The sequence below is a fragment of the Ictidomys tridecemlineatus genome, unplaced genomic scaffold (assembly GCF_052094955.1).
Source record: "Ictidomys tridecemlineatus isolate mIctTri1 unplaced genomic scaffold, mIctTri1.hap1 Scaffold_521, whole genome shotgun sequence".
NCBI lineage: Eukaryota > Metazoa > Chordata > Mammalia > Rodentia > Sciuridae > Ictidomys > Ictidomys tridecemlineatus.
The window spans coordinates 155,468-177,686 of NW_027523424.1; the positions used below are offsets into that span (position 1 = coordinate 155,468).

At 37.0% G+C, this 22,219-nt stretch overlaps 2 protein-coding genes and 1 long non-coding RNA gene across 4 annotated transcripts in view; 1 reads left to right on the plus strand and 2 right to left on the minus strand.

Annotated features, from left to right (window-relative positions):
• The window catches only part of LOC144373913 (uncharacterized), a 45,558-nt gene extending 42,355 nt beyond the window's left edge, over nucleotides 1–3,203 (plus strand). Inside the window, exon 3 of the long non-coding RNA XR_013433470.1 lies at nucleotides 1,692–3,203. This is a non-coding gene — a long non-coding RNA (uncharacterized LOC144373913). The remainder of the gene's footprint in view (nucleotides 1–1,691) is intronic.
• Nucleotides 1–21,271, minus strand: part of LOC144373911 (transport and Golgi organization protein 1 homolog) — a 58,288-nt gene extending 37,017 nt beyond the window's left edge. For both annotated transcript variants that reach the window (XM_078036885.1, XM_078036888.1), the window contains exons 1-3: nucleotides 21,166–21,271; nucleotides 20,223–20,376; nucleotides 16,700–16,865 (exon numbers count right to left, since the gene is read on the minus strand). In XM_078036885.1, coding sequence (XP_077893011.1) covers nucleotides 16,700–16,865; nucleotides 20,223–20,288 — 232 coding nt within the window. In that variant the 5' untranslated portion in view covers nucleotides 20,289–20,376; nucleotides 21,166–21,271. The remainder of the gene's footprint in view (nucleotides 1–16,699; nucleotides 16,866–20,222; nucleotides 20,377–21,165) is intronic.
• The window catches only part of LOC144373912 (tRNA (32-2'-O)-methyltransferase regulator THADA-like), a 71,273-nt gene continuing 70,227 nt past the window's right edge, over nucleotides 21,174–22,219 (minus strand). The window contains exon 5 of the mRNA XM_078036889.1: nucleotides 21,174–21,280. Coding sequence (XP_077893015.1) covers nucleotides 21,232–21,280 — 49 coding nt within the window. The 3' untranslated portion in view covers nucleotides 21,174–21,231. The remainder of the gene's footprint in view (nucleotides 21,281–22,219) is intronic.

A 22,219-nucleotide genomic window follows, 5' to 3' on the forward strand; every position in this document is an offset into this window, starting at 1 on the left:
CAGGGATATCTGGGGGTCAATCCACAGACTCTACTGGAGAACACACGGAGCTGGAGCTCCATCCTTCTCTAGTCAAGACCTTCTCATGGACTGAAGACCTTCTCCTCTAGTCGCTGCCTTGGCAACTAGAACTCTCCTTCTCGTCCAATCACCTGCCTTTGCTCCTGTGACCTCACAAGCGACCCTCCACATGATTCTAGTAGTCACCCACCCATCCCCCCCCCCACCCCCACCAACTGGTCCTTTCTGGCTTTCCTTAATGTCTCATTTCTGGTCCATCCTAAACTAGCCCACTCCACTTCACCATCACTCTCATCCCCCATTCCTGGTCTGGTACCTCCTTTTCTGAACTACCAAATCCCACCCATGACTTGTCACAGCTAGTCTATGGTTCCAGGATCCCTCCCCTTCAATCTCTTTGAGGTTCCTTGAAGACCCACCCCAAGATCCCTCTGATTAGGAAAGGGGAAGGTGAATAGAACTGTGAGTGAGGGTGTAAACTGGAGACAGTGGCCTGCTTTTTTTTTAAGGCGGGAACAGGTGGGGGCAGAGAGATGGACATTAGTCTTCAGGCTAAGATCTTGAGATTCTTATCTTTATCCGTAAGGGAAGAAATTATTTAATTCAAAAGCATATTTTTAATTCTCATTTTGTGCTACCAAAGCCCTAGCATGGTGTGGGAGTGGATGAAAATCAAAAGACAAGATATCTGGTCCTGGTCGGAAAAAGTCCACAACTTAGTGGGAACCAACTGACAAAACCGATTGTCAGAGAAGAAAGCTAGTAGCTAACATTTCTTGAAAGCTTTATGTCCAGTTGTTATTCTGAAGGAAATTTTATTTTATTTTTTCTGACCTCTAAGAGGGATCTTACATTTTTCTACTTCCCTTTCCAAGACTATTCCCTCTTTTGCACTGTGTAATCTTGAATTTAAATCTGAATTAGTTGCATTGATTTTCCCTTGTGTTAATAGTCAAATTATGATACAATTTGAATTATTGAAATGCATATGGAGGGGTTTCTTTTCTTATTTTTAATGAAAACTCACGTTTTTTAAAATTAGCACCTAGGGGACTATAGGTGGAGACTTAATATGTAGAGTCATCAGCATGATAATTGTGATTAAATAAACACAAATCAGTTCATGACAGATGATTTCACTTACTATTATAATCAGCTTTCTCCTCTATAAAACAGCACAATTAGTCCTAAATTGACATTCACTAATTGTATATTAGAGTTTCAAGGAAAACAATGAAGAGTTGGTGACTAGCATAATGATTGAGATGTGTTTTGACATCAGTAATTATTATTATTTTTAAGATGGGGGTCTTGCTATGTTGCCTAACCTGATCTCCAACACCTGGACTCAAGCAATCCTTCTGGCTTGGCCTTCTGAGTAGTTAGGACTACAAGTCACCAAACCAGCCCAGTAATTATTGTTTAGTAGATCTCTTTTTGGACACTAAAATCACTACTAATATGATTGTATATGTTTGAAATTGGTTTTAGGAGCAACATACAGATTTGATGCAACTCCTATCAAAATACCCATGAATTGGTGTGAATATACTTAGTATACAATGAGAGATATGAAAAATTGTGCTCTATATATGTAATATGAATTGTAAAGCATTCTGTTGTCATATATAAATTTAAAATAATAATAATAATAAATGTCATTTTTCCAGAACTAGAACAAACAGTCCTGAAATCCATTTGGAAGAATAAAATATTCAGAATAGCCAAAACAATTCTAAGTCAATAAAGCAAGCTGGAGGCATCATCACAATACCTGACTTCAAATTGTACTACAAAGCTATGGAAATAACCACTGCATGGCTCTGTCATAAAACCAGATACATAGACCAATGGGAAAGAAGAGAAGACACAGAAAAAGATCCAACACAGTTAACACTCATCTGATTCTTGACAAAGATGCCAAAAACATATTGGGAGAAAAGACAGGCTTTAAACAAGTGGTGCCAGGAAAATTGGTTATCCATATGTAGACAAATAAGATTAGACCCTGTACAAACTTGAAAGAGATCAAAAGCCCAGGAATTAGACCAGAAACTATGCAAATCCTTGGAAGAAAATATACATTTGAGACTCCAGCATATAGGTACAGGCAATGACTTTCTTATTAGAACTCCTAAAGCTCAGAAAATAATGACAAAAGTTAATAAACAGAATGGCATCAAATTAAAAAGCTTCTGCACAGCAAAGGAAACAATTAGTAACATGAAGAAAGAACCTAAGGAATTGGAGAAAATATATTTGCTAACTACTCTTTTTTTTTTAAGAGAGTGAGAGAGAATTTTTTAATATTTATTTTTTAGTTTTTGGCGGACACAACATCTTTGTTTGTATGTGATGCTGAGGATCGAACCTGCACTGCATGCATGCCAGGCGAGCGTGCTACCGCTTGAGCCACATCCCCAACCCTGCTAATTACTCTTTGACACAGGATTAATATCAAAACTATATAAGAAACTTTTAAAAACTTAACACCAAAACCTCAAATAACCTAGCTTAATTGGGCAAATGAATTAAACAGATACTTCTCAAAAGAAGAAATAAAAATGGACAACAAATCTATAAAAATGTTCAACATCATTAGCAATTAGGGAAATGCAAATCAAAACTACAGTGAGCTTTCATCTCACTTTAGTCAGAATAGCAGCCATCAAGAATATGAACGATATGGGGCTGGGGTTGTGGCTCAACAGCACATTGCTTGTCTAGCACGTGCAAGGCCCTGGGTTCGATCCTCAGCACCACATTAAAAATAAATAAATAAAAATAAAGGTATTGTGTCCAACTACTTAAAAAAAAGAATATGCACAATAATAAATGCTAGAGAGAATGTGGAGAAGAAGGGACACTTTTTTCTCTGTTGATAGGATTATAAATGAATATAACCACTATTGAAATCAGTATGGAGGTTCCTCAAAAGACTAGGCAGGAGACCACCATATAACCCAGCTATACAACTACTCAATGTTTATCCTAATGAATTAAAGTCATAATACTAGAGTAGTACATGCATACCCATGTTTATAGCAGCACAATTTACAGTTGCCAAACTATGGAACCAAACTAGGTGCTTATCAAGGATGAATAAATAAAGAAAATGTGGCATATACACACAATGGAGCTTTATTCAGCCATAAAGGTGAATTATGTCATTTGCTGGAAAATGGATGAAACTTGAGAACATTCTGTTACACAAAATAAGCTAAACTCATAAGATCAAGGGAGCCTATGTTTTCTCTCGGATGTGGAAGCAAGAGAGGAAAAAGGAAAAAAAAGTGAAAATCAAATGGAGATCAGTAGAGTGTAAGAAAGAGACCAGGAGAGGGAGGAGTGAAGGGAAAATACTGGGGAATGATATTGGCCAAACTGTAGTGTTATATTGTGCGTGTGGAAATATGTAACGACAAATACTGCCATGATTTACGACTATAATGTATCAACAAAAAAATGGAAAAAATAAAAGAAAGCAAACAAAAGAACAAAATTGCTTTCATGTATATATGTATGTATGTATGTATGTATGTATGTATGTATGTATACAGCCTAGCCAAACATCTATTGTGAGTATAACATTAATACTCTGGAACAGTGTTGAGCAAATCATAGCTGTAAGCCTGACACCGTTTTTTTAAATTGTTCCCTTTATTCCTTTTTTCTCTTTCTTTCTTTCTTTCTTTCTTTCTTTCTTTCTTTCTTTCTTTCTTTCTTTCTTTCTTTCATTCCTCTCTCTCTCTCTCCCTTCCCTCCTTCCCTCCCTCCCTCCCTCTACCCCCCCCTCTCTCTTTCTTTCTTTCTTATTTCCCAGGCTGGCCTGAACTCCTAGGCTCAAGTAATTTTCCTGCCTCAGCTTTCTGAGTAGTTGTGACTGTTGGAGCACACCACGATGTCCAACAATGACACTTGCTTTTGTAAACAAAGTTTTATTAGAACACAGAAGCTTATATTATTTACCCATAGTCTAGGCTGTTTTTGTGCTACACTGGCATTTGAGTGGCAATTAAGACTTGCCTACAAAGTCTAATATATTTATTATCAGTCTCTTTTCAGAAAAAGTTTGTTGATCCATGATTAGATTATAGACTAAAGTCAGCAGAATGAATACATAAACATTTCTTTTCTTACGACTAAAATTGGCTGTATGAAATGAGTTAAATGATCTATTAATTGCCAAGATATATGTCTCTTCCCTATAGAAAGTGTGTATTCAGGACTAGAAATCTTGGCACTGTGTCATGTCAAATGTAGGAAAAAACCTGGCAGTTCATTTTGATGAGACTTAAGAAATTTCTTTTCCAGGGCATTTTGAGGTGTATCTAAAATTTTTAGATAACACAGGGAAGAACATTTTAATCTGCAAATAGATTATGTTCATTATTAGTTTGTAATCATTTCACAACTATCATATAATATTAAAGCATCATAAGAGACTGCCTATCATAATAGAAACTTTTATGACTCTAGCCATTAACTTGTATTTTTCTACTTATTGTAGACCCATACTTTTAAGCTAGTGCTATTGGTAAAATATATGATTATTTAACTCTGATTGCCTTACTAATTTTGACCAGTTTATTTTTCAGATATCCATTTTGGGGTTTACTCTTTCAATTAATTTTGGGTTCCATGGGCAATGAAATTGTTGTTGAGTATGTAAGATGTTGCAGTTTCTATGTAAGTTCACCTAAGTGCTTCTACCACTATTGATGGGCAAGAATATAACTAATTTAGTACTTTTACTTGAAACTGTTATAGTTCTACTGTACGGGATTTGTTTTCCTGACACAAAAGAGTATAAAACTAGAAAAACTAAACATTTTCAGGTATTAATTTTAGAGAGATGAAGCTCAAGTAAGATGGTGGTCATACTGAGTTAAGGAGAAAATTATCAAAGTGCAAGATTATCATAGTGGTTGGAATTTTGTGGACAAGAATGTCTGAGCTATTTATGGTGGGTGCAATGTGATTATGTGTGTGTGTTAGAGAGAGAGAATACTAAAAGCCTGGAGGAAATTTATTTTTGATATGAATGTACCAGATGAGACTCTTTAAGGCTTAGCAGAGTTTGACTGCTATAAAGGAGACTGAAGATGATGCTAAATGGCAATGTTGGAAGAAATTAGGTTTTCAGCAGAGTCAGGTTGCAGCAGCTTCACTAATATATCAGGTACTTAATTAAGAGTTCATAAATAAGCCTTAGCAAAAAGAACCACACAAAAAAGAATAAAGGGAAAATGGTAGACCTAAATTTGAAACCAAAATTGATTCATGCTGAAAATGTATGAGGCAGCCAGAAAGGAAAAAGGAAAAGAAAGGTGTGCGTGTGTGAAAGGAATCTGAGGGCAATCAAAGGGAGATCAGTAGAATAGAGGAAAGGGATCAGGGGAGAGAGGAAAGCAGGTAAAAGAGAAATACTCAAGAATGATATTGGCTAAGTTTTATCACTATATTGTACGTATGTATGAAAACATAACAACAAATCCCACCATTATGTACAAGTATAATGCACCATGAAATATGGAAATAAAGAAAAATACCAAACCTAGTGAGGCACGGAATATGCTTATAATCCCAGTGACTCAAGTGGATGAAGCAAGAGGATCACGAGCTCAAAGCCAGCCTTAGTAAATCGAGGTGCTAAAGCAGCTCAGCAAGACCCTGTCTCTCAATAAAATACAAAACAGGTCTGGGGATGTGGCTCAGTAATTGAGTACACTGAGTTCAATCTCTGGTACCAAATAATAATAATAATAATAATAATAATAATAATAATAATAATAATAATAATAATAATAATACCAAATCTAATATGATCAAAACAATTCACCAGTAATTAGCCTGCATGACACATAAAACAGAATATCCTTTATAGGAAGACAATATAATCCAGACTTCCTATGATGTATCATCTATAAATGACCAGAATATAATTTAAATTTTTTTTTTTTTTTTGGTACCAGGGATTGAACCCAGGGGTGCTTAACCATTGAGCCACAACCTCAGCCCTTTTTTTGCATTTTATTTAGATATATGCTCTCATTGAGTTGCTAAGTGCATCCCTTAGTTGCTGAGGCTAGCTTTGAACTCTTTTTTTTTTTTAACAATTTCAATTTTTAATAATGGAAACATTTTGCTATTCCAGAAAAAATTTCAGGAGAGAAAAATCTTCCCTATAAAAATAAACTCATCAAAATTATAAATATTATAACTTTTTTACTTCTGCAATTTAAAATGCTCCCCTGCAATACCACCCCTTCATATAACACCTTTCCTGTACCATCACATTTTGAAGAGAAAACAGTATTACAGCAAAGCTCAGTTTTAATTTAACGTAACATTTGTAAAATGACTTTTTAAAATCTTTGGCCTTCAGAGCCCTTATTCTTATTTTACAACATTAAAAATGCTGCTGTAGTAACTAGTGTTTGGGAGAGAATATCACTCTTCTAGAACCATGAACAGACAGAATTTTAATACAGTAACTTCCAAATTGTAACTTGTAGTGCACATGACAGGGAGGTTTGGATAAACACAGAGAAGAATATGCCTATTTCAGACAATCTACTTCAAGTAAAATAAAAAAAAAAGAATTCACAGATACCTATCAGCTACTACTTCAGGTTCTAACAGTGTCATGAATCTGAGAAACAAACGATTCACAAACTATAAATTTACTGGGATGAGTAATTAAAAGACCAGGTGGTTGATAACAGTATATTCAAACCCAATCCACAGTCTGAATAGAAAAACCAGTATTAAAATCATGAAGGCATTCCCTGAACAACAAAGGCCAAATGTTGGGTGACAATGTCACTAAAACCTCATTGACACACTAAAAAGAAGTTACATGCAAAATTAAACAATGTGTGCCATGCATAATTTATTAGCTTTGAACTCTTGATCCTCCTGCCTTATCCTCCCGAGTCGATGGGATTATAGGCATGTAGAATATCATTAAATTTTGCCAGAATGCAAAGAAGATAGAAAAATGAGAACCACAAGAGAAAATGTCACATATAAAAAAAGTTCCGTGAACTGACAGGATTAGCAGAAAAAAAATTTAAAAAGTTTTTATAACTAATTTCAAGGAATTAAAGAAAAGCTTAATCATAATGAATAAGTAGATATGGGTGTCAACATATAAATGAAAATTTTTTTAAAAGAAATAAAAAGTATAGTATTTGAAATGAAAAATTCATGAAACAAATCTATCATCAGATTTTATAGTGCAAAAACAGCAAAAAGTTAACTTGGAGATAGACCAATAAAAATTATCTGGTCTAAAAATCAGAAAGAAAAAAAATAGAGACTTGGTTACTATCAGGACAAAGTGACCTAACATACATATAATTAGATTTCTAGAAGAATAGAGGCATAAATTGTACAGAAAAAATATTTAAGACAATGATGGCTAAAATTATCTCAAATTAACAAAAAAGATGTTAACAGATTTAGGAAACTCAGTGAATACTAAAGTTAGTTACAAAGCAAATCACATCTAGATGCATCAGAGTCAACTGTAAATAATCAATTAGGAGGAAAAAGGTCTTGAAGGCAATTAGAAAAAAGTGGTGTGTTACGCATAGGTAAAAATGACTAAAATGATAGCTGACTTCTTATCAGAAATGAGAGATTTAAGTTAACGGAAAGGTTTAAGGTGCTAGAAGACAAAAACTGCTAATCCAGGATAAGTACTCTTCAAAACTGAAAGCAGAATAGACATTTTCAAATAAATAAAAAGTAAGAAAATTCAATACCAATAGATCTCTACTATTAACAATGCTAAAAGAACCTCTTCAGGATAAAAGGAGATGATCCATCAAGTAGAAACAGATGCACTGTGTGTTTTAGTTTACTGTGTAATAAACTTAATGGTTTAAAATAAAAATTCTTTGTTATTTCTCCTTATTCTATGATTTGGCTTTACGTAACCTGATGGGTCCTTTGCTCTAGGTATTTATTAGTGCTTATGTGGTTTCCTTTAGCAGGGATTGTTTAACCAAAGGTAGAACTGACAAAATAGCTTTGTTTACATGTCTGCTAGCTCAACTGGTTGGGTCAGGCTTATCTCCTCAAATGCTTTTAGTCATTCAGTCATTCTAAAATTTTTTATTTGTTGATTAGATTTCTAGAGGATAAAAGTAGAAGGTATATACCTTCCCAAGGTGTTAGGTCTAGGATTGGCATGGCATCACTTTCACCAAAAATATATTTTGTTCATTAAAACAAGACAAAAGACCAGCCCAGACTCAGTGGGTGGGAAAATAGATATTACTTCATAATGAGAGAAGCAACATGATACAGGAATGTGGAAAATTTGGGGTAGATATTTTTAAAGACAATGCACCATAAACAGAAATGAAAAGTACTAGAAATACTAAAATGTAGGTAAATATAAAAGGCAATATGTATACATATTTATTCTTTTAATTTCTTGGAAACATGACTAAGGTAAAAAACATAGGGTATACAGCTGTAATATGTATGACGACAAAGCACAAAGGACTTGGGGAGATGTGAGAAAGTATCACAATTTAAATTATGAAAACTGTGATAAATTAAAGAATGCATTTCATAATTCCTGGAAACATTGCTAAAACAATAATGTAAAGCAATAAAGCTAAACGCTAATGGATAAATTAAATAAAATTTAATTTTTATTTAATGTAATTTTATTTAATTACATTAAATAAAAATATGAATAGAACGAAAACAAGAAATAGATAAAAATACATCATGAATAGTAAGCCAAGAAGAATGTAGAGGCTATACTAACATCAGATGAATTTAATTCAAGATAAAGAGTTTTATAAGAGATAAGACATTTCATAATACCATAATGTGTTTTTAAGAACACAGAAACATGACACCATACAACCAAACATTTATATGCCCCAAATATATGAAAGCTGACAAAACTGAAGAGACAAATCTATACTTTGAATTTTTAACACCCTTTTAACAACTGATAGTAACACTATAAAAAAAAAATCACTAATGATACACAAGAGTCTGAACAAAACTATCAACCACCTTAACCTTATTGACATTGACTGACAATGCCCAACAACTCCAGAATATATATTCTTTTCTAGTCCTCATGGAAACTTGCAAGATAGGTTATATTCTTGGCAAAAAATTTTAAATATTGAATTTCAGTTTTTTTGCTGATCACAGTAGAAATAAATGGGGTATTCTTTAATAAAACTGGTCATTAAATAAAAGCCCTACAAATCATCAATAAACAGTGTTTTAGTTATCTATTGTTATATTTTTAAAAATTCCAAAATTTAGTGGCTTTAAAAAATAACCATTTGCCGGGAGTGGTGGTGCACACCTGTAATTCCAGTGGCTCAGGAGGCTGAGGTAGGAGGATCGAGAGTTCAAAGCCAGCCTCAGTAATGGCGAGGCACTAAGCAACTCAGTGACACCCTGTCTCTAAATAAAATACAAAATAGGGCTAGGGATGTGGCTCAGTGGTCGAGAGCCTCTGAGTTCAATCCCCACTACCAAACAAACAACCATTTTATTTCTCATAATTTTGTAAGTCAAGACGTTAACCAAGGTTCTGCTCCAGTGTCACCTAGGCTCACCCATAGAGCACACGCCTGATTTAGACTACAAGGTCTGAGATGGCTTTGTATGTCTGGAACTAAGGTGCTGACTGTTGGCTTTATGTAGTCTCCCTTTCCATGTGGTCTTTCATATGTCAGGGGCTTTCTTCAAATGGACTCTCCCTCCAGCAAGATAGCCTGGGCTTCTTTACAGTGTGGCACAGGGTACCACAGAGAAGAAAAAATGAGTTTGTGCCTTTAAAGGATACAGTCAGTCCTTCCTCAAGTCTCAATCTTGGGTAGGATCTTGGTCCATGCATTTTGGGGGAATTTATAGTTGGATGACATTTTAATCTACATTACTATGTGAAATGTCTTTGTTTTCATGATTTCATTTTTGCTACATTGTTTCTTTTCCATACAATTAACTACAATATAGGATAATCTATTGACGATAATGTCTCTTCATTTGGTTGTGTGAAGCTTTCTCTATAATAATTTTTATAGAAAAAACTTATGGGAATAATATTCTCTAAATGACAATTTCCTGATTTAAAAACATATAATTTGTAGCCAGTACAATAGTGCATGCCTATAATCCTAGCTACTCAGGAGGTTGACAAGTAGGAGAATGGTAAGTTTGAGGAGAGCCTGGGCAACTTGGTGAGACTCTGTCTCAAGAAAAATAAAAACAAAACAAACATTAATGACTGCAGATGTAGCTCAGTGGTAGAGCACTCCTCAGTTCAATCCTCAGTGCTGGGGGTTAAAAAAGGTCATTCATCACTATACTAAGACACTCCTTAGAGAAAAGTAATTGCAAGAACATTGTTCTCCTTCCTTGGGATATGTTTTTATTTTTTTTCTAGATTGGAATCTAGAAAGCCTTTTGTGTGCTTTGTGCTCTCATTATGGTTATGTGGCTTTTTAAACCTTGTTCATGCCATTGGATGTAATATCAGATTTTGGGGTTTTTTTGGTGATGCTGGGGATTGAACCCAGAGCCTTGTGCGTGTGAGGCAAGTACTCTTCCAACAAAGCTATATCCCCAGCCCCAGTGGATTTTTTTTTTTTTTGGAGGGGAATCTCTTCTCAACACATTTTGTGCCAGATTGTACTTGAGAAAGGGAAGTGATATGTACAGCATGGAACGATATTAGTTTCTGATTTTCCCACTTTTTAAAATCTTTTTAAAAAATTATTTATTTTTAATTCTAATTTGTTATATATGACAGCAGAATGCACTATAATTCATATTACACATATGGTACACAATTTTTCATATTTCTGGTTGTATACAGAGTCACATCAGTTGTGTCTTTTTTGAAGAGAGAGAGAGGGGGGGAGAGGGAGAGGGAGAGGGAGAGGGAGGGAGGAAGGGGAGAGATTTTTAAATATTTATTTTTTAGTTCTCGGCGGACACAACATCTTTTTTTGTATGTGGTGTTGAGCATCGAACCCGGGCTGCATGCATGCCAGGCAAGCGCGCTACTGCTTGAGCCACATCCCCAGCCCCTAGTTGTGTCTTTATATGTGTACTTAGGGTAATGATGGTAATCTCATTCCACTGTCTTTTCTATCTACTATTTAGATGTATTTGAGAACTTTAAGAAAAATCAGAAATACTCTTTCCTATTTTCATGAAATCATGAATTTTTAGCCATATAAAATCTGTCCTGATGGGTTTTGGTTATATTTTTATACCTCATGAAAAGAGAAGAAATGTTTGCCAGGACAAGCCTCTAAACTGGAAGCTAATAGCCATGTTATCTTGTGTGCTTTCTTCCTCCACATCATCACTTAGGTTTGAGTGAGGCCAAGAACTAATGACACAAAGAACAGAAGGAACTTTTCTTGTGATTACTGTATATTGTTTAAAGACAGCAAAGAATCAACTATTTGTAGCATTTTGAAAAATCCACATATAAATTTATACTAGACTTTAAAATTTCTTCTTTGATACTCTGGTTCTACTCAAATGGTCCACTCTCAGAGGGGAAATTCAGAGAATCCTGGGAGAGTCATTATTTGTGAAGTCATAGTTATGAACAAAATCCTTTCTTGCAAAGACTTTCAAGCTGCCTCCCTTTAGCTTTCACTCATTTGTGCTGGTTGATACCTGATGCTATTTAAAAAAAATCTGATCCTTATCTTACACATCCCTCTCACAAATATTGTAGAAGTACATTGTGATCCCATGAATCTTTGTCCATGGCCATCTTTCCCAGAATTCCCCAACTGTCTCTCATTTCACAAGGTTTAATCAACCTCCTTCCATCCTATTTCATATAAAGTAATCAACTTTCCTTATAAAAGCTGACAGCACTTGGGTCCCCAGAACAATCCTTGTTGAGAAGGAAAAAAAGAAATTCATGACCAAATAGTAGAGAAGGCAGCCGAGTCACTTAAAAGCTAAAATTGTAATAAAAGAGAAAAGAATGATCAAGGAACCAATTAAAAGACTATTCATGTATTTTTCTCCTAAGAACCATCAGCCATGCTTCCGTTTGCACAGGACGTTGGAAAGCGAAGCAAAATCCAAAGGACCACCAGGAAAAGTAACATCTTACTCCCCTAGTCCAGCTGCTGACCCCTCTCCACAATCTCTATTTGCAATGGAAATCTTACACCTTCTGGATGAGACAGAATGATGTAAATCGCTGGCCAAACAAATGAAAAGGCAGCAGCCTATTGTTAGTTCCTGGTTCACTTCCATTAACCAGTACCGGCTCAAGGGGCAGGCAACTCCATTTCCACCTTCAAAGGAGGAGTTGGGCGGGGCTAGGTTTTGCGCATGCTCCCAAGGCAGGTTTCTGGGCATGCTCACCTTACCATATAACTGTGCTTTTTAAAAAACTTGGCATTAAAGATAAAGCAACCTTACTTTATACTTAATTGTGAATGGGCTGCTCTAACTACTCCTCTTTCATATTCATTTGTTATTTTTAACCATGCTTTATGTCTTCACTCTGTTTCGAAGAGGCAGCTGGAGCCCACAGGTCTAGACCCTCATCTGGGTCCTGTCAGAGGAACCATCTACCACAAAGAGAATCAAGACAGTCATCGAAGACAACATTCCAAATTTTTATCCAAGTAGAGAATCCAACAGTTAAACTGTCTGCAAAAATGTAATTTTTTTTTGTAGGTAGACTGAGATATATAATTATCTTTCTGAAAACACTGCAATTTTATTTTGTTCTAGTAAATAAAGTCAATCTAGATGAGTACAGAAAAGGGTGGAAACTTGGTACTAAGATAATCAAATACAACTTAAAAATATGACCACACACATCTATTTTTTCTCTCACCCAAAACAGCTAAAGGACAATACACAGATTTCTAAAAAGATATATGAGGCAATGGTAGATGAAACAGTGCACGAATTCTTTGGAAGATAAAAAGTGGATAAGAAGAGGACAACAGATTCAAAAGAGCTGTGGAACCAAAACACTGGTATCTAGCTGGGGCTGACTGCAGGAACTGAAACCCTTTCAGTTCTCCAAAAACTCAGATGCACAAGCACAGGCACCACAGTATGGAGGAACTGAGAGGATCCGCACACCAAACACCAAGAGCACCATGTGCCCTCAGCTCCCTGTCTTTCCAATTTAAACCACCAATTTCACTGTAATGGTATAGGACTCGTCTTAGGATACAATGAGTTGTCCAGTGAAATCTTTAAATCTGACTCCCCCAGTGCAAAAGCTGGCTTGCCAACCAGTGCTGTCGGCATGAGGCCCAAAGGCCACCCACCTGTTCACAACAGAGCTGCCTGTCAGCTTTGGGGAATTTCACCAGCACGATGATCAGAGGACACCAGATGTTTCAGATAAACTGCTAACAAGAATGAAAGACTCCAAAACAAAACTTTTAAAAAGAGGAGGAAGAAGAAAAAGCAAATAGAGGAAAAAGAGATAATACAGTCGGCAGGGTAACACTTTCTGAAAAGATATAATAAATATCCTCCCTGAGATATATTTTAAAAAGCTATAATAAATGTCCTCGGGGAGGATATTATATCCTTGAAATGGGAATAGGATACGATTAAAACAACAAGCTGAGAACAAGAAAAAGTTCTTGAAGAATATAAATTCCTTTTAAGAAGGGAATGTGTAGATCTTTCCATCTTTTAAGATCTTCTTTGATTTCTCTCTTTAGGGTTCTGTAGTTTTCATTGTATAGATCTTTGACTTCTTTCATTGATTCTCAAGTATCATTTTTTTTTTAGGTTATTGTGAATGGAGTAGTTTTCCTTCCTTCTCAGAGGCTTTGTCACTGATATACAGAAATACCTTTGATTTATGGGTATTGATTTATATCCTGCTCCTTTGCTGAATTCATTTACTATTTCTGGAAAGATCGACCTTGTTCTTGGATAGGCAGAATTAATATTATCAAAATGACCATACTACCAAAAGCGCTATATAGATTTAATGCAATTCCAATCAAAATCTCAATGGCATTCCTCATAGAAATAGAAAAAGCAATCATGAAATTCATCTGGAAAAATAAGAGACCAAGAATAGCTAAAGAAATCCTTAGCAGGAAGAGTGAAGCAGGGAGTATCACTCTATGAGACCTTAAACTATACTACACAGAAATAGTAACAAAAAACAGCATGGTTTCAGCACTAAAACAGACTGGTAGACCAATGGTACAGAATAGAGGACACAGAGACTAACCCACAAAATTACAATCATCTTATTTTAGACAAAGGTGCCAAAAACATGCACTGGAGAAAAGATAGCATTTTCAACAAATGGTGCTGGGAAAACTGGAAATCCATATGCTACAAAATGAAATTAAACTCATAACTCTCACCATGCACAAAACTTAACTCAAAATGGATCAAGGACCTAGGAATTAAGCCAGAGACTCTTCGTCTAATAGAAGAAAAAAGTAGGCCCTAAACTTCATCATGTGGGTTAGGCCACAACTTCCTTAATAAGACCCCAATGGCACAAGAATTAAAACCAGGAATCAATAAATGGGATGGATTCAAACTAAAAAGTTTTTTTGTCAGCAAAAGAAAACAATCCGTGAGGTGAACAGAGAGCCTACATCCTGGGAGAAAATTTTTACCCCTCACACATCAGATATAGCACTAATCTCTAGGGTATATAAAAAACCTCAAAAGCTAAACACCAAAAAAAAAAATAACCCAATCAATAAATGGGCCAAGGACCTGAACAGACACTTCTCAGAAGATAATATACAATCAGTCAACAAATACATGAAAAAATGTTCATCATTACTAGCTATTAGAGAAATGCAAATCAAAACCACTCTAAGATTTCATCTCACTCGTCAGAATGGCAGCTATTATAGATACAAACCACAATAAGTGTTGGCGAGGATGTGGGAGAAAAAGGCACTCATACACTGCTAATAGGACTGCAAATTGGTGCAGCCAATATGGAAAGCAGTATGGAGATTACTTGGAAAATTGAGAATGGAACCACCATCTGACCCAGCTGTCCATCTCCTCAATCTATATCCAAAGGACTTAAAAACAGTATACTACAGGACACAGATGCATCAATGTTTACAGCAGCACAATTCACAATAGCTAAACTGTGGGACCAACCTAGATGCCCTTCAATAGATGAATGGATTAAAAACTGTGGGGTGTGTGTGTGTGTATGTATACACACACATACACACACACACATACAATGGAATATTACTCAGCAATAGAAGAAAATAAAATCATGGCATTTGCAGGTAAATGGATGGAGTTAGAAAAGATAATGCTAAGTTAGCCAATCCCCAAAAACCAAATGCTGAATGTTTCATTTGATATAAGGAGGCTGATTCATAGTGGGATAGAGAGTGGGAGATGGGAGGAACAACAAGCTCTAGATAGGGCAGAGGGGTTGGAGGAGAAGGGAGGAGGCATGAGGTTATTAATGATGGTGGAATGTGATAATTATTATCCAAAGTAAAGGTTTGAATACAGGGACTGGGTGTGAATATACTGTGTATGCAATCAGAGATATGAAAAATTGTGCTCTATATGTATAAGAATTATAATGCTTTCTGCTGTCATATATGAATAAAAATTTTTAAAAAGGTCAGTAAAACCCTCTCACACCAGCCCATATTGACCCCTCTTGCTGATACAGGAGAACAGTCATTTTAAAAATAATCATGAGGAAAAAAAAAACCCTTTCAAGTCTGAAATTCAAATATTTCAGAACAGAAAATGGACAAAAAGATAAATATTGGGGCTAGGGTTGTAGTTCAGTGGCAGAGTGCTTACTCAGCATGTGTGAGGCACTGGGCTCGATCCTTAGCCACCACATTAAAAAAAAAAAAATAAGGGCATGCTGTCTATCTACAACTATATATATATATATATATATATATATATATATATATATATATATATATATATATAGAGAGAGAGAGAGAGAGAGAGAGAGAGAGAGAGAAGGGGGGGGACACCAAATTTGAGAAAAAAGAAAAAGGAAGACAAAATGATCTCCTACACCTCATGGGTCTTTTTTTTTTAATATGTATTTTTTTAGTTGAAGTTGGACACAATGCCTTTATTTTTACTTTTGTTTTTATGTGGTGCTGAGGATTGAACCCAGGCCCTTGCACGTGCGAGGTGAGTGCTCTACCGCTGAGCCACCACCCCAGCCCCCCACCTCATGGGTCTTAAACGACCTAAAGCACATGACATAGTCAGTACTGTTGATGAACACAATAAATGTCCATAAATATCAGTTGCAATTTAAAAAACATTCTACTATTGAGAAGAGGAATCACTGTGCAAAGCACCACCATAAAGATAGGAGGTTTACCAAATAAACTCCAGAGAGGATGTCTGCGTCAAGGGAGAAAAGGTTCAAATTTAATCCTTGAGACTGACAGGACCATAAACATTAATATCATCACTTGGATTCAAAGTCCAGCTTCAAGGGAACAAGGATTACTCTGGTAGTTCTTGGACCAGGAAGCCGTAAGAATGTCATCAGATGACTACAGGGCTGGGTAGGAAAGAAAGGTCCCAGAGCAGGACACAGGACTTCCTGTGGGGACGCATCTCACTCACACCCTACCTTGAGGTGATGAAGTCACTGGCTCACCTAACCCCAACTCACTTCCTTCCTCCTGTTCTCTGATCCCTCCTCCAGCTGCAGGCAGGGCATCAGAGGCCCACTGGCTATTCTCTGTCTCTCCCAGGATGGACTCCAGGTCTTCCTTCTCCAGGGTGCTCCCCTCAGAGGACAGCAGTTTATCCAAGCCAAATTTCAGTATGTCACTCAACTTGAATGAAGAAAACGAGAGATCCAGTTAGTTCTCATGAAAACACAGATGAGGATGTGTGACTTGCTAAGTGTCTAAATGATACCAGGTAATTCTTTCCCTGATGGACTTTCTTCTCTTCCATCACAAATGACACCTGCCAGGCTGTTTTGAAGTTGGATGAGGAATAAGCAGAGAGGTGATAAATGATGATCAGAGATGTTGACTTTGACAATTATTTACAATACCAAAAAAAATTTGGGCCTCCAATTTTTTTGAGGAGTGGGGGCAGATAAAATGATTCCAGCATCTTCTATAGCACTTCTCACCAGCATTTTTTACAGGCACTTCCAGCAGTCCTGAGAGAACTCAGAGAACCTGTTGGCTACCTTCTTACCTCTCCCACTGCCAAACTCTTATAAAGAGAAGGTGCCACTGAATACCTCATCTCACCATGAGCTGCCACCTGTCCTTGCCAAGCCGCTTTGCTACTACAGTGGTTTATGGGACCCACTTTGGCAAAACCATAACCACCCTGATCACCAGACCCAAAAGCCCTTTCTCAATTTCAATCTCCCTGGATAGTCCTGTGGCACTCCCCATCCTGCCCTCTTGCTCCCCCTAGGAGATATACTCAGCCTACTTCCTATGGCTAGAGGAACCAGAATCTTAGATAGTGTTACCTGGCTTTCATTTGCTACTTGCAACTCTCCACCTCCCTAAGTACTATCTCTTAGGAATTCTGAACCAATTGGGATCCACATCATGGGACTTCATTTTCATTTTGCCCTTTTAGATTTGGTTAATTATCTCTAGATTGCCTATTCTGTAACTTAGAAACTTTAGCTTGAAAATACCCGAGATGAAAACTATGACAAAAACTAAGCAAAACCATACCTGTTATATTTATATTTAACTTTGGTGTACATATATATAACCAAGCCATTTGGCTTTGGCATTTAGTACCCAAAACAGAAGAAAGCCAAGTATTTATGATGAGGCTCAGTCCATACTGGGACCCTTCCCTCTTCCACTCCTTGGACTATGTCTCCTGGCTTCCCTCGTTAATGCTCACTCACAACATGTCTTTAAGGAACTACCCATTTTTTAAATGAAAACCACTTTATTATAGTAACTAAGAGCATGTAGTTGGAAGTTAAAGAGTGCTCGGATTAGAGTCATGAATCTGATGTTTGGAAAATTTCTTAAGATGGAGGTAAAGACCACATCTATCTCATTTTTTTGTTATTCTTCTTCTAAAACAACTGGAAGAAGTGCACGTCACACAATGCTTAGCACACAGTAAGCATTCAATAAGTGTTCACCGCATCTTTATCTGTTCTCTGTTTCTGTTGTGTTCTCCTTCTAAAACAAGGAACCTGCTTTCCTTTTTCAGGACTTCACTGCTCTATACTGCTTAGATTTATCAAACCAGAACCACGTCTTTTACTATTAGATTCTTTTAATAACTTAAAAAAATGTCCTGCTGTATTTTGAGACAAGGCAGTGAGTTATCACCCTTGTTCCTGGCAACCATAAATAACTCACAGTCTGGTGGGGAGGAAAGAATCAAGACAGAACCAGAGTGTGATTTCTTGCCATGGCTTGGGCAGGAAGTCCCACCGAGGTCCTCTCCACCAGCCCATAGTTTGTACTGACCCCAGGATCTGGTCCCATGGCAGAGTTTTTGCCTGTGCATTTCACAATGATGTGCTAGCAGCCAATGCCACAGGTAAACCCCTGACTGAATGCCTGGAGCTCCCTCCACTGGGGAAGCATCTCCTCTAACTCCTGACGCCTGTGCCTTCACAACAGCCCATGATGAGCTCCTCTCCCAAGGTCCTGTGAAGAAGTATATTTAGACACCTACAGTGTACACGCACCTCTCTCTCAAGCTTTCACCTTCCATTTGAAATTGCCTCTTCAATAGTGTGAAAATAAAATGCACAGCCTGCCCGGCCACCATGACAGATGAGCATGCAGAAGACTCAAAACACAAAAGGCCAAAGACTCCAGTTACTCTCTAAGATAAACTAAAGTCAAGCAAACAAACAAAACCTAGGGTTCTTCTTTCGAGTTCTAGTACCCCCAAATCTGTGACCCTTTCCTGCAGGTGAGTGACTCCCTAACAAAAACAGCACCTTCCCTGTCTGTAATGCTGATGTGTAAAGATACAGATGTGAGAAAACTGCCATTTTTAAACTCATGCTTGGGCTAGTTGTAAATTTGATGATTCTGCTTGTAATACTGTGTAATTTTTTCCCTTTCATATACCTCTTGAATTTTTTGTTTGATAAGCTGATCCTTTTAAAGCCTGTTTTTTCTTGCAAATTTTTCTAATTCCTTTCTTTTCTGAGTCTCCCTCTAACAATAATGTATATTGATTTTTACTACAAATTCTGTTGACTAAAGCCTACATTATCTTCATCTTTCTAATTTCTATCCTTGTCTTCCTACTTTCTACTCTCATCTTTCAGGCTTAAAGGCTTAAAGCCATCTTGGAACTTGCTCTCTCTCACTGCCTGCCTCAAAACAATAGCCAACTCCTGTCATTTCTCTGCAGTTTCCTACAGCAGACTTTCCCACAGCTACTACCTTTTCTCAGACATTTAGTACTCTCTTCATGCTTGAATCATACTAGATACTAGGGGTTGATCTCTCTGCATCTAATCCCTCAGAAGGACTTGGGGTATATTATAATATAGGTTCAATTTTATCTCAAAGGCTGCTGCTAAGGAATAACTCTAAACCTCCTACCAAAAGAGAGCTCTCTAGGATATTCTAAGCCAGCAATTGACTCCCATCTAATTTTTCTTCTTCAACAAATTAACTCTAGTGCTTTCATCCCTATATCCTATGGCATAATTTTGAATTCCTAATCTTGTTCACACATCTCTGAGTATGGAATGAGTACTGTAAGTCACTACTCAAAGCGTCTGGGATTAAGGAGTAGCTATGGAACTAATCATCACTGATTTAAAAAAAAGGAAGAAAAAAAAAGAACTTAAACAAATTCTCTCTGAGGTAACTCGTGGCACACTCACCTTTAGAAGCCATAAAGAGATTAGATCCTTGATGTTCAGTTACATGCTCAAAGTCATACATCCAGTAAGGGATAAGATGTGAATTTCAATCCAAGTTAGATGGTTTAAAGCTCATTCTCTTTATTCTATTTTCTCTGCCTTTAAATGCCACCCTCATTTTTAGCTTGTATGGCACCTTGCATGTAGTTAGGTACTGAGAGGGTAAGAATTAGGCCAATGAAAAAATGTGTAATTTGCAACAATGGGTGGTTAATGCTGGTCCTTTTTATTTGCATTCTCATCCAAAGATAGTACTGGTTATAAATCATGAGACTCTAAAAGGAACACATTTTACCTGGAGGTCAGGATCAGCCAAAGGTTTCTGGGTTCCCAGAGTAAAATGGTCTCTTTCTATGATCATGTTGGTGAGCTGCAGTTTGGAGGCTGCTTTCCTATAAACTATTTCTTCCACAGTGTCTCGGCCAATCAGCCGGATCACTTTCACAGCCCTGTATGGGAGTCAAATGAGAGCAGTGTTAGCAGTCTGCAAAGCTGGGGAAAAAAGCATGCCAGGAAAATACACCCAAAAGGAAGCAAAACCAAATGCCACATTCAGGAAACAATGAAAAGGACACTGCTCATTGGGACCTGAGCATTTGTTAGAGAAATCTGGCCTCAAATTCTTCCTGAACTTTTCCCCAAAAGAGAAAGAGGAAGGAAGATGAAGTGACCACTATTGGGCCTTCATCTGTAGCCAGGATAACCCCTGGCAGGCATGTTACCTCAAGTCAAAAGGTAGCTGAACACAACTTTGTTTCCTCTTTGTGATACTGGGAACCCAACCTAGGAGAGCTTTACCATGAAGTTATAATCCTAGCCTTAAAAAAAAAAAGTTTTGAGACAGGGTTTAGGTAAGTTGCAAGGTTGGCTTTAAACTTGATCTTCCTGCTTGAGTCTCCCATGCTGATAATGATTACAGGCATGTGCACCCACTGGCTTTAACTTCATTTTTAAACTGAATTAGGATCTAACGTGAGAAACATGAACTAAATAAATTCTAAGTTTCTTCTAATCATTTTGGAATTTAACTGTTCTTTTCAACAAAGTGAGTCTGAACTGATCATGGGACCACTGATCCCCCAACATTGCTCTACAAGCCAGCAGCACAACGGGGTTCAAACCCAGTGGACTCTAACTCCAACGTGGCACTGTTGTCAGCACTACACGGTCCACCTTCCTCCCCAATCCACAGCTGCAAGCCAACAGAGCAGAAAGGTGCCAATGACTAACTCACTCACTTGTTCTGGCCAATTCAGTGAGCTCTGGCAGCTGCCCGAAAGTCATTTTGAGGATTAAAATCACTGTCAGAAAAAATAACAGCATCTGCTGCTTTTAAGTTCATGCCAACTCCACCTGAAAACCATACAAAAAAGGAGCATGATCAGCAACACACAAATAAGGAACTAGAAAACACACAAGGCAGGACTGGGTCCTACTGAAAATCTGAAATCAGTCCAACTGACTGGTTTCATCCTTCAAACTGAAATTTCTGCCCCAAACTTCAGGTTTTGACCACCATACAGTGGTCAAAAGTGCTACCTCACCTTTCATTGCGTGAACTGGGAAAATTTAATTATCAAATATAACAGAATGAGAGGTAAGCAGAAGAAAAGGATGCTTAAGTTAATTGCTCGAAGACATTTAATATTTGTTTGAAAACCTTGATTGGATTTTGCTTCAAACAGTCTGTGAATAAGGACACAAGTTCTTTCAGAAAACAGCTCCAAAAATAAGAGGTCTGGGGGCTGCAGTTGTAGCTCATACAATATGATAGGTCTTAGCTTAAGTAAGTTCTCTCAACTTTGTGATCTTTCATCCAATTTTAAAAAAATTACAGAAATGTCTTAGATGCCAAGGGCAAGGGTGGGAAAAAACAGAAGGTGTTAGACTCTACGGGGGAAAGGGGTAGATTCTCGACATTCTTCAAAGGAATTCTCAAGAAATTTTATTCTAAGAAGAAACTAGGAAGAAAGGAGAAAAAGGCACAGGTGGAAAACAGTTTGATTTTTTTTCCTGAAAGGGTAGGTGTATCAGGAAGCCTATGGGCACACAGTTTCAGGAAAGGGAAGAACCAGTCTCAGATCATACCATGGGAAGACGCTGAGAGCTAAGGTTCTAGAAGGAAACTAGAGAGTTCCCACTGGTCTTTGACTAGGTTCTGAACACACACCCATTTTCTTCTTATTTTTCCATTAAAATGGTGAAATGTTTCATTTGTAAATGGCAAACACAGTAAAATGTTTGCTTTGGCATATGAGGGAAGAAAACTTCATTTGACAAAGAAAAGAAAAT